The sequence below is a fragment of the Camellia sinensis genome, chromosome 7 (genome assembly GCF_055761805.1).
Source record: "Camellia sinensis isolate YWXY chromosome 7, ASM5576180v1, whole genome shotgun sequence".
In the NCBI taxonomy this organism is placed as follows: Eukaryota; Viridiplantae; Streptophyta; class Magnoliopsida; order Ericales; family Theaceae; genus Camellia; species Camellia sinensis.
The window spans coordinates 142,310,564-142,323,850 of record NC_138967.1 but is presented as its reverse complement, the minus strand read 5'-3'; the positions used below and the strand labels follow the sequence as shown (position 1 = coordinate 142,323,850).

The window sequence follows — 13,287 nt, the reverse complement described above, 5'->3', positions numbered from 1 at the left end:
GACCGACAAATTTGACGAAAATTGTTGAAGTGCATCATAATAGATCAAACATTTTGTCAAATTTTTACTCAAATTTGATGAAAAGTATGATAAGGCGTTGTAAATACTTCAACGGTACATAAAACAAAATTCATTAAATTTGAGTAAAAGTTTCATTTGATATCAAGTGCTCCAATGGAGGATTTTGGAGTTTCATCAGACCACCAGGCGGACGATTGGACAAATGTTCGGTTGGTCAATCGGCCAATGTATATTTTTCTATGTTTTTTGCCTTAAGGTGGTCGACCCATTTTTTCACAAATTTTTGCCTTGAGGTGATCATTTGGGAGGACATCCAGCAACGGCTATGAGGAGTGATTTGATAAAAAAACACATTAGTCCTTAGACCATCTCCAACGTTGCATCAAATTGAGCATCAAATTTGAATTTGATGAAAAAGTCACTTCTTCTCTTTCCAATGGTTTCACCAAACTGATATCAAATTGAGAATGGAGTAAAAGTTTCACCAAACTGAGGACTCGCGTGAGATTTCATCATTTCACTGTGCGTTTACGTTGGGCCATCGGTTGACCGGCGCATGCAATAGCTACCTCAATCTATTTCAATTTTTGGTTGGCCTGCGAACTGGTTCAAATAGGTAGAATACTGCTAAACCTTCTAGGTAGAAAACTAGAAAGAAGGAAAATCATATTATTGTCACACGTCTCTCTACGTCCATTGTATCTCAACATCTCAGCCCCCAATCTACTTCCATCATGCTGCAACTTCGACTCTTGTACCTTCTTCGCCTATGGATGGGTCTTCATCAATGAAATCATTGATGGGTCTTTGCGCTATGGTTGAGAGAGAGAGAGAGAGAGAGAGAGAGAGAGAGAGAGAGAGTCTTGCATTGATGGGTCCTCTGCCTGTTATGGTTTAGATGAAAGGAGCTAGTGATGTGGGATCACCAAATCTGGGTATCCCTTTTCTCCCTCTCCATCTCTGTCTTTCATCTCTCATCTATATTATTGTGAGGGCACTATTGGGGATTTGTGATTCTTACATTTTCATTTTTCTTTTTATTACACAAATCTAAGATTCAAACACAATATTCAATGTAGATTAATCAAGAAAGGAAAATATTTATTGGAGGGAAAAAGAAATGGGAAACAGAAAGGGAGAGAGAAAAAAAATTCAGAACCCCTAACCGGTCGACCGGCCGGTCGTCCTACCGAACGTCCCCTTGTTTTGATCCACGCTACAGTGCAACAGTTGGAGTTGCTTATATCCGATTGAGGAAATTGCCCCTTTTTTTTTTTTTTACTAAGATTTGGTGAAAAATTTGTTGAACCATTGGAGATGCTCTTAGTTTAATGAAAGAAGAGTGAAATCCTGGATTTGATACCTATTTGATGAAACTGTTGGAGCAGAAAAAATGAGGCTTTTTTTTCACCAAATTCAAATTTGATGACAAATCTAAGTAACCATTAGAGATGGTCTAAGTTAATTTTTTTGCTTATTATAAAAAAACATATAAAAAATAAAAATATGATATAACCAAAATAAATTGATAATCTATTTAAGTCTTTGTTTGGGAAGAGCTAAAATAGCCTGATTTTTTGACTTTTTGACTATTTTAGTCTGAATATTTTTTAGCCTCGTTTGATTTTTTGTTTTGGTTCTTTTGACTTTTGTGAGAGAAAAAGTGTAATGATTAGGTTTAGATGTGACATTTTATCTTATTGACTTATGTAATCAATTTTGTCTTTTGTCCTTTTTTAGCCAAAAAGCCAAAACCAAACATAGCTTAAGGGATGGTTTGAAATGTTTTAAATAAGTGTACTTTTTGATTTTTTATAAAAAAAAATATGTAGAAAGATAGATAAGAGATGTTGATAGATGTTAATTGATGTGACACAAATAAGGGGTTGTTTTGGGTATCCTAAATAAGTGCACTTTTTAGCTTTTTAGACTAAAAAGTTGATGAAAAAAGTATGATTGTTTGGGTTAACTTTTTGATTTTTTACCAAAAAATGTGTATTAAAAAATTGTATAAATTAGTGTGTAGGAGAAGATAAGAACAGTAGGCAATATCGATGTATTGTCTGGGCAGAGTGAATTGATGCCAAGAAATGGTTGCCTACTTTTCGGGTATTGTATTTGACGGTGCTGTTCGGCCTGTAGGGGTCATCAAGGGTCTCGTTTTGATAATCTAAACCGTTTAATGTGTAGAACTCGTCGAGTATTATATGCCTATAAAAAATCACATTGATCGGATATCGATAACTATCTGGTCAGTTTAGTTTTTTTTCAACCATTAACTATAACACCATATATATTTTTTTATACAAAACTGATTTGATCACGTAGTTAGTGATATCTGATCAATTTGATTTTTTATAAACATCTAGAACTCGACGAGTTCTATATATTGAACGATTCAGATTATCAAAACGGGACTCGTGATAGGCTCCCATGGGCGGAACAATACTGTTTTATTTGTGCACTTCGCTTGTGCAATTTTTCCACAAAACTCAACAACAGCCTGGGCAACGTCAAACCGTGAGTTGTGATAAATTGTGTGTAAAATTATTATTATTATTTTTTACTAAATAATGATAAATTTTAATTTTTTTAATAACTTTTTAATTTTTAATATTTTTTTAAGTATTCCAAACCAAGCCTAAGGGCTAGTTTGGCATGTTTGTAAAAAGTTAAAAAGTCAAAAAGTTACTATCCTATTTAAGTCACATCATCTCTCTAAATAACACTTTAAACCCAACCCAAATTCAATCCATATTTTATAAAAATATAAAAAAAATATACTTATTTATATCATTTCAAACAATACCTAAATATATATTGGTAAAAAAATGCACTTTTTTTTTTTTTTTTTTTTGTTTTTTTTTGTTTATCCCGAACAACTGTTAATCATGATTAACTTCTCGGATAAGTTTCATGGTTAACTTTTCGGAAAAATTTCATGGTAATCTCTTGTCTAGGTAAATGTCTCAGATCTTTTACTGTTCCACTGTCTTTCCCGTATCATTGAAAGGTCTCACAATCCCCAACCCTCCTGCGATCTATTTCACCTCAATTTTTTTTCCCAAGTTCAAATATTAGAGAGGAGAGGGACCCTCTGCTTGAGCTCCCTCCAAAAACAACCGCCCAAATGTTTCATATTTCAATTCCATCCTTCCCCAAAGTTGCAATATATATAGATATAACAAGTTACATTTCTCCTTTGTAATCCTTTCATTCAAGAGTAACAAATAATCTCCATCTAACAAGAAGACACCATGATGAAACAGAGCATACCCAACAAGAAGAAGAAGAAACACTCCATCCCAAAAGAACTTCCATCCCAAATCACCCTCGAAATCCTCTCAAGACTCCCCATCAAAACCCTCTTCGTTTGCCAACTCGTTTCCAAACACTGGCTTTCTCTCATCTCAGACCCTCACTTCATCAATCTCCACCTCTCAAGATCACCAGTCAGCCTCTTGCTCAAACCCTTCTACCGCAACTGCAGATCGAACCAACTCCACTTGGTTGACCTCCAAACCCTCCATAAAATCCATCCCCGCGAATCCCGATTGAAACTCAACCCCAAAATTAACTTCCCACCGCTTGGAGACCAAATAGTTAACTCCTGCAATGGTTTGCTTTGCTTGTGTAATGATCATTCTGAAATTTTCGTATGCAATCCAATTCTGGGTGACTACATTATCTTACCATGGACAACATATGATGGAATTAAGTATCATCGCACTGCCAATGCTCTCGGTTTTAGTCCCAAGACTAACCAATACAAGGTGATACGGTTTTTTCTTCGTCGGGTTGTTGAGTCTTTCGACCCCATTACTGAGCTTCATACTTGTCGCGACGAGGTGAAGGCTAAGATTTACACAATTGGTGAAGGGTTGTGGAGAAACATAGGGAGTGTTCCTTACTATTTGACAAATCACTCATTCAATTCTTTCGTGAATGGAGCTGTTCATTGGCTTAATTGTGCAGGTGATAGTCCCGACTTCATTTGTTGTTTTGATTTTGGCAGCGAGCAATTTCGGGTTGTCCCTGAACCTCCTGAGTTTGGTCTGCATAAGGAGTTTCCCGATCATATACGCCTCGGTGTGCTACAAGATTTTCTCTCCATTTGTGATTTTTCTAGTCCCCTTCGTATCAATATATGGTTGATGAAAGATTATGGAATTAAGGAGTCTTGGAGCAAAGAGTTGGCTATTGAAAATGGGATTGGTAAGAGAGGGCATTGTTGCGGATCGTGGGCACACCAGGGGACACTCACAAGCAAAAACACAAGATTTTTAACGTGGTTCGGCAAACCGGCCTACGTCCACGGGAGCGATGTTGTTATATATCAACAAATGGAGGAGATTACACACTCTCAACTCACTGTCTCTCTATATAACACACTCACTCACACTCTCTGACAAACAGAAAATAGCTCTCACTAGCTCTCTGTGTTTTGTGCCTTTCTCTCAGCAATGTGTTTTGCCATTTGCCCTTGTCTACAACTCACCATCACCATTCCATTTTATACACCTTGGAGTAGGTGGGAGTGCCATTGGGTAGCCTCCATGCTTGACTTCGGCAGCCTCCTTCTTTGACATGGTTGGTAGCCTACTTCCTTGTTGACCAACCAAGGTGTGTTCACAAGACAATTTCCCCTTCACATGGGGTGAATTCAACAAATCACCCCCTCAACCCATGTGAGGTGATCCACTGCACACACTGCTGCTAATCTTGTCACGCCCAAATTCAACAAAGTCTGCATCTCTTCACTGAGATGCTTGCACCCCCTTGCCTGGAGTGCCCGGCACCCCCTCACTGGGGTGCCATGCAAAGCTTACTTTGCAACTCTTTGAGACGGCATCTCTCCCTTCCATCCAGTCTTGGAGAGATCCCAATATGTCTCTAATTCAGGAGCAAAAGAAACTTTCTTTCCTGGGACATGCTTTGCTGTCTTGGTCTCTTTGCTCTGAGCTGTCTTTAAAATTGGCCGCAATGGCTCCGTCTTGTGCACCTCCGAACTGCCTCCATGCGTTCTTGTACACTTTGGTTGCCATGTCTGCTGGGCCCTATGTCTCTTCTGTGCATGTCTTGTACGTCTTGCCCGGTAAGTGACAGTAGCTCCGTCTGTCACAACCTTCTCCACAAGCCTGTACAGATTCCCCTCCAGTCGTCCATGTAGCATCACCGTATCTCCATGGATGACTTTGAGATTTCCTTTGCTAGATGTGAAGCTATAACCTTTCATGTCTAGCATACTTAAGGAAATTAGATTCTTCTTCAGTCTTGGCACGTGTCGGACTCCATCCAACGTGAAAATTTTTCCATCTTCCATTCTCAGCCGTACTGTTCCCATGCCAACAATCTTACTCACAGTGTTGTTAGCCACTCGAACAATACCTCCATCCTTGGCTTGGTATGTAGAAAAAAGTTTCTTATCCATGCATATATGATATGTGCTTCCGGAATCTAAGATCCAGTCAGGTTTCGTCATACTCGACGAAACTGTAAATGCATACTCATCCTTAGCATTTACTGCAGCAGCGACATTTGATGAGCTCGCCTGTTCCTTTTGTGCTTTGTCCTCCTTGAGCTTTGCACAGTCTTTTATGAGGTGATCCTCCTGATCACAGTAATAACACTTTCTCCTGAAGCCTGACCTTGATTGCGAACGTCCTCTTGATTTGGATCTACCCCGTCTATCATTGGACCTACCTCTGCCTTGCTCATTTTCTGAGGCAACCATGGCATTTCCTTCTGGGTGTTTGCTACTGCTACCTTCCTGTTTCTTCATCGACTCATGAGAAATGAGCGTAGCAATCACCTCATCCAGTCCAAGAGCATCCTTCCCGTATAATAGAGTTGTCCTGAGATGCTCATATGATGCAGGTAGAGAGACCAGCAAGATCATAGCCCTATCTTCCTCCTGGGTCTTGTCTCCAATGGTGTCCAATTCCATTGTGATCCTATTGAACTCGTCCAGATGTTCTGTGAGGTTCGCACCTTCTGGCATTCTAAGTGTATATAGCTGCCTCTTTAGAGATAACCGGTTTGTCAAAGATTTTGACTTGTACCTCATCTCTAACTTTGCCCATAGCTCCGCCGGATCTACTTCACTGATGACTTCCCGGAGTGTGTTGTTCCCGAGATACAACTGAATTGTACTGTTTGCCAATTCCCTCAACTCCTCCCACTTGTCATCCTTTATGTCTTCCGGTTTGTTGGACTTTTTGAGAAGAGCTTTCACCAGACCTTCTCGTGTTAAAATGTTTTTCACCCTTTGCTGCCACAGGGTAAAGTCATTACTACCATTAAAAGGCTCAATCATGAAACTTGCGCCTTTTCCTGCCATTGTAAATTTCTTCCCTTTTTAAAGAAATTTCGATGTAAGAATCTGACCGTACGGATGGGTCCGGAATATTTCAAATAGTTAGAACGCACTATTGGGTCGCCAAAAACGGACTCCGAATGGCCTAGATCTAGCCAAAAGATTTTGAATGCCTCCGATTCAAAAACTAACCGTACGGATGTGTCCGGAATACTCCAAATAGTTGGGACTCACTATTGGATCGCCAAAAACGGACTCCGACTGGCCTAGATCTAGCCAAAACAGTTTCAACGGTTCAGATTTGCTGAATCTGGTGCGCCTGAGAAGCACCAGATAATTCCTCCGGATTGGCAGGTCAACGGCTCGGTCAACGGCGCAGGCGGCGCGGTCAACGGCGGCTTGACGGCTGGTCAACCCGGCTTGGTCAGCGGCTCAGGCTGACTGGGCTGACACGTGTCTGACACGTGGCTGACACGTGGCTGACGTGTCGGCTGACGTGGTACGCGCGTGTATTACACGCGCCTTCCCCCACTCGTCTTCTTCCTCCGTCAGCGCGTGTGGCGCGTGGATGAGAGTGGGACCACGCGCCGGGTGCCCTAACGGCGCGTGTGGGCGCGTGTCGAGACTGTGACTCACGCGCCAACTTCTAGGAGCGCGTGAGGGCGCGTGGAGAGGTTTCTGGGCTCTGTTTTTGCTGTTCTGGACTCCTCTCCTCCTGACCTTCCTCCTGGTATGCTCAAAAGTGGATTTCGACCACTTCGAAATCTGGACACTTTCGGAAAAAACTCGATTTTTCTCCACCCGGGCTCTGATACCAATTGTTGCGGATCGTGGGCACACCAGGGGACACTCACAAGCAAAAACACAAGATTTTTAACGTGGTTCGGCAAACCGGCCTACGTCCACGGGAGCGATGTTGTTATATATCAACAAATGGAGGAGATTACACACTCTCAACTCACTGTCTCTCTATATAACACACTCACTCACACTCTCTGACAAACAGAAAATAGCTCTCACTAGCTCTCTGTGTTTTGTGCCTTTCTCTCAGCAATGTGTTTTGCCATTTGCCCTTGTCTACAACTCACCATCACCATTCCATTTTATACACCTTGGAGTAGGTGGGAGTGCCATTGGGTAGCCTCCATGCTTGACTTCGGCAGCCTCCTTCTTTGACATGGTTGGTAGCCTACTTCCTTGTTGACCAACCAAGGTGTGTTCACAAGACAATTTCCCCTTCACATGGGGTGAATTCAACAGGCATTTGTGCTCTTATGAGCCAATTATAATTTTAAAGAGTGGGGAAATTTTGATGCTTGTTAACAAGGATACTCTCATGCTGTATAATCCCAAGTCAGGTAGTTTTAAGAAGCTAAATATTTTTGGGATCAAATCAGAATTTTATGGGATTGCTTATATTCCGAGCTTTGTTTCCCTCAAGGACGTTGCCAAAGGTGAAAGATTGACGGTACGTTTCTTTCTTTCTTTTTGTTTCTTGAAGGTAAATTTTTTATGGGTTGAGTTTCTTGTATCTATTATGAAAGCACTTGTTTGTGTTATACTTGGAGAAAATTTTTGTTCTATTTCTAGTTTGTTTGATATATATATATATATATATTTAACTTTGTTGAAGTTTTCATCTTGAACGAAATTGTTTGTGCTTTCTAATAAGATTGTGTATTATTTCCACATGCCCAAATATGTGCAGCTTTTAATTCTCTTATTTTATATATATATATATATATATATATATATATATTTTGTGGAGATGTGACACTGTTTCTCAAGGCCTAATGCTTATATACTATTAGTTGATGATTATGTTTTAGGATGGTGTCTTAATGCTGTGTTTGGTTGGCGGATTTGGAGAGGGATTTGGAAAGGGAAATGGAAAAGGTAGGTGAAATGTGAATAAATCATGCCTATGTTTCACATAGTTTCACACACCTTTTCCCTTTCCCTTTCTAAATCCCTCCTCAAATCCCTCAACCAAACACACCATAAGAGTCCAAGGGACCTTTCTGCAAGCAAAAGAGAACACAGGGCTAATGCTTGAGGAAAGTATAAGTTAGACTCTCACTTATTTTCCCTCAAGTTGCTTTAGCTCCCTCCAAAATTAACCGCCCAAATGTTTCAAATTTCATTTGCATCCTCAAAATTTAACAGCTACATTTGTCCTTTCTAAACCTTTCATTCAAGAGAAACAACAGCCGGAGCCTCCATCTTAACAAGAAGTGACCATGATGAAACAGAGCATATCGAAGAAGAAGTACTCCATACCAAAAGAACTTCCAACCCAAATCATACTCGAAATCCTCTCAAGACTCCCCATCAAAACCCTCTTCCTTTGCCAACTTGTTTCCAAACACTGGCTTTCTCTCATTTCAGACCCTCACTTTCTCAATCTCCACCTCTCAAGATCACCAGTCAGCCTCTTGCTCAAATCCTTCTACCGCAACCGTGGATCGAACAAACTCCACTTGGTTGACCTCCAAACCCTCCATAAAATCCATCTCCACGAAGCCCAATTGAAACTCAACCCCAAAATTAACTTCCCACTTCTTGGACACCAAATAGTTAACGCCTGCAATGGTTTGCTTTCCTTGTGTAATAGATTTGAAATTTTCGTATGCAATCCAATTCTGGGTGACTACATTATCTTACCATGGACAACATATGATGGGATTAAGTATCATCGTACTGTCAATGCTCTTGGTTTTAGTCCCAAGACTAACCAATACAAGGCGATACGGTTTTTCCTTCAACGGGTTGTCGAGTCTTTTGATCCCATTACTGAGTTTTGTACTTATCGTGATGAGGCAAAGGCTAAGATTTACACAATTGGTGAAGGTTGTGGAGAAACATAGGGAGTGCTCCTTGCTATTTGACAAATCACTCATTCAATTCTTTCGTCAATGGAGCTCTTCATTGGCTTAATTTTGCATGTGATAGTCCCGGCTTCATTTGTATTTTGGATTTTGTGAGCGAGCAATTTTGGGTTGTTTGTGAACCTCCTGAGTTTGGTCTGCATGAGGAGTTTCCTGATCATATACGTGTGGGTGTGCTACAAGATTGTCTCTCCATTTGTGATTTTTTTAGTCCTCTTTGTATTGATATATGGTTAATGAAAGATTATGGGATCAAGGAGTCTTGGAAGAGTTGGTAATTGAAAGTGGAATTGGTAAGAGCGGGAATTGGGGCTCTTATGAGCCAATTATGATGCTAAAGAGTGGGGAAATCTTGATGCTTGTTAACAAGGATGTTCTCATGTTGTATAATCCTAAGTTGGGTAGTTTTAAGAAGCTAAATATTTATGGGATCAAATCAGAATTTTATGGGATTGCTCATATTCTGAGCTTTGTTTCCCTCAAGGATGTTGCCAAAGGTGAAAGCTTGATGGTGCATTTCTCTGTTCTTTTTGTTTTGTTTTGTGAAGGTAAATTTTTGAAATCAAAATTGTTTGAGTTTCTATTACCTATTATGAAAGCTCTTGTATGTGTTATAATTGGAGAATGTTCGTGTTCTTTTTTAAATTTGTTTGTTATATATTTTTGTTGTCTACTATTTTAACTTTGTTGAAATTTTTGTCTTGAACAAAATTGGCTAATGTGTTTTTTAAGATTTTGTATTACTTCCTCATGATCAAAAGATGTGCAGCTTTTAATTCTGCTTAAAAATGTTGGAGATATGATATAATTTCTTGAGGTTCTAAACCCATATATATATATAAAGTGTGTTTGGTTTGAGGTTTTTAGACTAAATTTTTTGAAAACTGAGTTTTTTGTTTTTGCATGTTTTTTTTTGTTTTTAGTAAATATTTTTAAAATTTTAAGTATTTTTTTTTTTTAGATACACCTTACTATTATGTGGACATTACATATGTTGCTAGGGATTAATAGGGAACTATGACTAAGTGTAAAGCATAGTAGTCGCCCTGATCATTGTTTTGTATGATGGACATTACATATGTTGCAATTGCACTTCCCTTTTCATTAACACTTGATTGTGAAACACGGGTGTGGTTGTAGGATATGGCTGATTTTCGAAAAAGTGATGGCATTTTAGGGAGAAAATAACATCTTTGTCCTTACTATCTTCACAAAACAATTCAAAAGTATACCTTTAGATATTCAAATTTCAAAGTATTAAACTTGTGCATTGGATTGCTTTACTATTATTATTATTATTATTTATTAGGGTATATTACACTAAACCCCCTTCAACTATGAAACTCATTTTTGAGTTGTTCCCCTCACGTTTAAAACTCAACACTTCACCCCCTTTATGTATGTGAATTATAAATGTTATAAAACACTGTTAACAACAATTATTAATTTACAAATTGTAGGCTTTGACCATTATCTTCTTAAGCCAATGCCATCTCATTACCAAGTTAAATGCATAGCCATGGCTGCCATGGTTGTTGTGAGTCATCGGTGGACCCTGATCTCTGAGATCTTGAGCAAATCATCTCTCCTTCCATTGTCTCACCTGTTGCCTTCCCTTCTCACCACTGCCAATATATTCTTTTCCCTGTCCAGCCACCTCTCCTTCACCCACACCAGCCGCCTCTCCTGCCTTATCCAGTCCCTTTAGTCAATTGTGACCACCGACCACACCTTTCTCTTCCCTCCATCATCCAATTCAACATCCTCCTCTTACCCTCAATGTCGTCTGCCACCGTCGTCCATCCTCCTCTTTGTCCTTATATATATATGTATGTATAGATAAATATATAGTGTTAAGGCCATGTTTGGTTATGCAAAAATAAGTGGTAAGGTTATTTTTGTTCTAATGACTCAATTGTTCAATCATGTGTCACTCTCATGACATGCTTCTGTTTAAAAACCTAACAAATTGTTAACCGAAGGAGGTTTTGTATCAAAAGATGAAACTATGAGGAGGTTAAGTGTTTAGTTTTAAACATTAGGGGGCAACTCAAAATAGATCATAATTGAGGGTGTTTAATGTAATTTACCTTTATTATTATTATTATTATTATTATTATTATTATTATTATTATTATTATTATTATTATTATTATTTACTGAACTTGTTCAAATTGCAGGAGAGGAAAATTCAGAAACCGAGGACAAGTGATGCCTTGAGGATATCCCAACTGGCGGAGGAATTGTGTGATGCAGTGCGGAGACGGAGGAATGAGCTGACAATAAAGCATACAATCGTAGTGGGGAATTCAGAGGTCTCAGAAGAGGATTGTCTTGAGAAGTTGAAGATGCTCCCCGGGGTTACACAGGGAGATCCATTGTACTTGTTTGGCACGAAACTAATCAAGAATCCCTTCAAAATGATGCTGTTTGTGAAGCTGCCTAATGACGAGTCTCGGGTAGCCTGGATCAAGATGGAGAAGATGATGACTTATGGCCAAACACTACCTTATCTCTTATCCAGCACATTACCCTGGTTATAACACTCCCCTTTCTGGTAGTGTTTGATTTTTCGGTGGTGGTTGTATAACTTGCATTATGGTGGTTGCATAACTTGTATTATGTGTTTTGTAGACAGTTCCTTTTATTTACTGTATTGTAAGTTAATGGATGTTAGGTTCTTAAAATTACTGTGGATGCTATTTGCTATTTTGTGTGGTTTTTGTAATAGCTAAGAGCATCTCCAACGGTAGTAGGCATTTTACCTATTTAAATATTACTATAAAGTATATATTTTATTTTGCCTATCAATTATTTTATGTTTTTACTCCAATCATATTCTTTATTTTAACTATTTATCCAAATACTATTAATTTTATAGAATGTCACGTCAACAACAAAGATGAAGGGAAATGATTCTAATGATTGAATACATTTTGCTTAGCGTTGAAGGCCAGTTACATGCAGTTAGTGAATATGAGTTGAGCCAAAATGTTTAATCATATGCCTAGTGCATTGGAATTGAAAAAAATGAATCACACTAGACATTTTAACTAACAAGTATTATATGCCTAGTGCTTTGGAGATGTTCTAAGAAGACTTTATGCATATTTTGTACTTTTAAAAAAGTTCAAGGTCAACTATGATGTGTATGTTGTTTACATTTACCATTGGCTAAAGATGAAAGACTACAAAAATATAGATGGTGCAATGCAAAGCAACTCTGCAGCAGATAATTCTGTGAAAAATGGCACATAAATGAAAAAATATATAAAAATAAACTAATTGAAAATCAGTGGTAAAAACTTTGTAATTGATTGCATGTGCAATCAACTGTTCAATCTTTGAAGGCTTTTTATACATATTTTTATTTTTTCGTACACTGGTAATTGTTTTGGTAAATCTAATCATCCATTGAAGGGCGAAAATGGTGAATACACCAGCATTCTTGCAAATTTGTGAATTTTACAATGTAGATTTTGTTAAAGTTGATTTGTAAGTTGTGATTATCATTTTGTCTTTATGGTGTAATGATTGGTTAGATTACATTAGACCTTATGATTTTTTTTCCAATTATATTTCCTACGTTTAAAATTGTGAGCCTATTTTTTGGTGTGAGTAATTTATTTTTCATTTGCTATTTAAATTATCTGATTAAATTAATCAACTAAATAATTTCAATGCATATTCATATTAACAAATCTAATTGTTTTCTAAAAATAAATAATAAATAATAGCCTCTCACACACTAATTTTTTATTTTTTTTTTTGACATTATGCATTAAAAAATATGATTGATTAAAAATAGAGTTGAAGATAAGCGCAGACAAACATTGGATTAGTCGGGTATAAGTTAGAAATTTCAAAAAATCTCTCATGCCTATGCTTTGTCTGACTCAACTTCAGACCTAAAATATCTTCTTAGTTCAATCCTGAAATGGTATTATAATTCGGAAAATGAGTGGGAGCACTAATTAGTGCTACCACTAATGATGTGACAGTGGGTGGGACCTACTGCCACAATGTTTTTGTGCCTTGTTTTTTTTTTTTTTTTTTTTAAAG

The 13,287-nt window shown here is 38.1% G+C and overlaps 1 protein-coding gene across 1 annotated transcript; it reads left to right on the top strand.

Moving 5' to 3' along the window:
- The first annotated feature begins 3,146 nt into the window (after positions 1 to 3,146).
- On the top strand, positions 3,147 to 11,934 carry LOC145795357 (F-box protein At3g07870-like). Its single transcript, XM_082879496.1, has 3 exons — positions 3,147 to 4,246; positions 7,598 to 7,805; positions 11,406 to 11,934. The coding sequence occupies exons 1-3, from the start codon at positions 3,279 to 3,281 to the stop codon at positions 11,766 to 11,768; spliced, it is 1,539 nt and encodes a 512-aa protein (XP_082735622.1). The 5' UTR covers positions 3,147 to 3,278; the 3' UTR covers positions 11,769 to 11,934.
- Positions 11,935 to 13,287: the final 1,353 nt, after the last annotated feature.